Source organism: Lissotriton vulgaris, chromosome 6 (assembly GCF_964263255.1).
Source record: "Lissotriton vulgaris chromosome 6, aLisVul1.2, whole genome shotgun sequence".
NCBI lineage: Eukaryota > Metazoa > Chordata > Amphibia > Caudata > Salamandridae > Lissotriton > Lissotriton vulgaris.
In genome coordinates, this window is record NC_141694.1 from 1,878,241,079 (window position 1) to 1,878,244,136 (window position 3,058).

At 44.3% G+C, this 3,058-nt stretch overlaps 1 protein-coding gene across 1 annotated transcript; it reads left to right on the top strand.

Annotated features, from left to right (window-relative positions):
• Window positions 1-226: 226 nt before the first annotated feature.
• LOC147709738 (olfactory receptor 2D3-like) lies at window positions 227-1,210 on the top strand. Its single transcript, XM_086926083.1, has one exon. It carries the CDS (start codon window positions 233-235, stop codon window positions 1,208-1,210), a length of 978 nt encoding a protein of 325 aa, XP_086782209.1. The 5' UTR covers window positions 227-232.
• The last annotated feature ends 1,848 nt before the right edge of the window (window positions 1,211-3,058 follow it).

Here is a 3,058-nt window from a genome sequence, read left to right on the forward strand (position 1 = left end):
GTGAGGCACACCATTGTGGGTTGGTTATAAGACTAGTTAATGCAACAATCGTAACTTGATAGTCCAAACTTTGCATTGTGTGCCATGCATAATTATAACATGTTAAATAGCCCTGACGTAGTCTACAATGTTGTGTACATGCACTGCATCAGCTCACACAATGCATGCAGGCACAGTGTATTTACTGTAGACCGCTTTTATATTTCCTACAGCAGAGTTGAAAGTGGACATAATGGAGATGAAAAATGGAAGCTCAGTGGCAGGGTTCCTGATAATGGGCCTGTCTGATGACCAGAATTTGGAGACCCTTCTTTTTGCATTGTTTCTGGTGCTGTACATATTGACTTTCATTGGGAATGTGATCCTGATCACAGTCTGTGTTTCTGAGCCTCGCCTACATACTCCTATGTACTTCTTCCTAGGAAACCTCTCATTGATAGACATCTGCTTCTCATCAGTGACTGTTCCTTACATATTAGCCCAGCTCCTTGATAGAAGGAGTATCAGCTTCATTGGCTGTGCAGCTCAGATGTACGCAAGCCTCCTTCTAGGAATTACAGAGTGTCTTCTGCTAGCAGTCATGGCATATGATCGTTATGTAGCCATTGTATTTCCTTTGCGTTACACAGTCATCATGAGCATGTCAGTTTGTATTACATTGGTGTCCTGCTGCTTGTTAAGTGGTGGTGTGATGGCCTTCCTGGATACCTTTTTCACAGTGCGATTGCCAGTGTGTGGCACCAGAATAATCAATCATTTTTTTTGTGAGGCTACTGCTTTTCTGAAGATGTCCTGTGTGGACACCTTTGTTACTGAGATGGTAATTTTCTCTGCCGGAATCTTTGCACTATTGTTACCAAGCCTCTTCACTGCTGTCTCCTACATCTGCATCATTACTACCATTGTGAGAATCCGCTCCAATGAAGCAAGATACAAGGCTTTCTCCACATGTGCCTCACATTTGATTGTTGTTATCATGTTTTACAGCACCGCCATTTCCATGTACATGAAACCAGTATCTAAAACCTTTGAAAATCGGGATAAAATTATCTCTGTATTTTACACTGTGACCCCCCCACTGCTTAACCCCATTATTTACAGTCTGAGAAATAAGGATGTAAAGATAGCTGTGCAGAGACATATTTATCAACAAATATTCATTGAACGTGTCACATGGGTTCAAACATTTTTCAGAAAATGTTTACTGTGAAGAAATGGAGTGTGAGAAATTGGGTTGTAAGTTAACTGGGGTCTGAGCCCTGGTCAAGCAGTAGTCACAGTTCCTTGCAGGATGAAACACAAAAATACATTACATTGACTTGTGCTTAACAATGGGAAGCTTGCCACAAAAATCAGTCAGGCTTAACTTATAGGTAATGTGTAAGTTGTTTATGCAGCAGACAAACAATAATACGTTAAAACACAACACAAGAAAAATCCCAACCAATTTAGAAAAAGAGAGTACATTTTAATGAAATATTTGAACCCAAAATAACAAAATCCCAATCAGTAGAACCGGAGCCATGAAGAAGCTGTAAAATAGCATTTAAACAATAAAAGTGCTAACCATGGACATCTGGTCATGCTAGACTGTGCAAAGTGAAAAGGGTAAGGCCAACCACAATGGAGTGCAGATCTCACACGAAAAAGTTGAATGGGCACGGTTAGTGCTTACCTTAGGGCTTGAAAATGTTTTAAAGAAAAAGTGATGTAGAAGATAGAAAATCAGTGGGGAACCCTACAAAAGTGTCCGAGGAGGGAACATCATTTTCTGAGAACCATTGTCCGTGGAGACTTTTACCCTCTGACTTAGCCGTTGAGTTAGAAGTCATAAAAATCTCTGGCTTAAAAAAGTAGGAGGAGGTAGCTGAAGGCAGTTAAATGAAGTTGCATACATTTATGGCAAAGGACTGCTGAATGGATTTGCTATTGCGCAGAAGAATTTAGCGGGAGAATCCGCAAAGTTAATCTCACTGGCAATGTACCTCGAACAGGCAGGTGAGCAGGTTGGTCTCCTCCTTGTTAATCTCAGATTACTTTTTCAACAAATTTGTCTAGGTCATAGGTTTTGGAAATTGACCATCTAGGCACCTTTAGTTCCACTAAATGAGGAGGGCTCCATTACGATGGCGGGCGGACTTTGTCTGCCTGCCACCGAAACAGAAAACGGCACCTGCTGCCAGAGGTGTGGCATTCCCGCTAGGCCAATTAGGATGCGACTGCCTGCCTGGCGGTTGCATCCCACATCTTCAACCGTATGGCAGGCAGTGCTGTAAGCAGCACCTGCCGCAGTGTTGCATTTGAATCCAGTGTATTGACAGGCACAAAGTGACAGGTACTGCGCGGTGCCTGCCACCTTGTGCCTGGCAATGAAGGGGGGTACCATCATCATCCCCCCAAGTGCAGCCACCCACCCCCCCAGGGGCCCACAACAGGTGCAGAGTCTTCGAATGGAAAAGCATTCCCAATGCAGGCATACTAATATGGATGGCGGTGCCTGCAAAGCTCCATGCAAAAATAACAGTTGATGGACAGAATGCAGAACATTGTCAAGTTCAAGTTCAAGTTCGGGCATTTATATAGCGCACTGCTCACCCAGAGGGTCTCAAGGGGCTTGGGAAGGGGTTCATTATTTGTCAAATAGCCAGGTTTTAAGTTCTTTTCTGAAGGAGGTGTGGTTTTGATTAAGGCGGAGGCGAGTGGGGAGTGAGTTCCAGGTTTTGGCCGCCAGGAAGGAGAAGGATCTTCCTCCCATGGTGGATTTTCGGATGCGCGGGACTGCGACGAGGGCTTGGTTGGAAGATCTTAGTTGGCGGGTGGGTTTGTAGAAGGACAGTTGAGTGTTGAGGCATTCGGGACCTAGATTGTAGAGGGCCTTGTGTGCGTGGGTGAGAAGACGGAATGTAATTCTTTTGTTGACGGGAAGCCAGTGGAGGTCTTTTAGGTGTCCGGTGATGTGATCTTGGCGAGGGATGTCCAATATGAAACTCGCTGATGCGTTTTGGATGCGTTGGAGTTTTTTCTGTAATTTTGCTGTGGTTCCGGCGTACAGTGTGTT

Bases quoted from the DNA above. Each gene is read 5' to 3' on its own strand.
- LOC147709738 (XM_086926083.1), top strand. From the start codon at position 233: ATGGAGATGAAAAATGGAAGCTCAGTGGCAGGGTTCCTGATAATGGGC.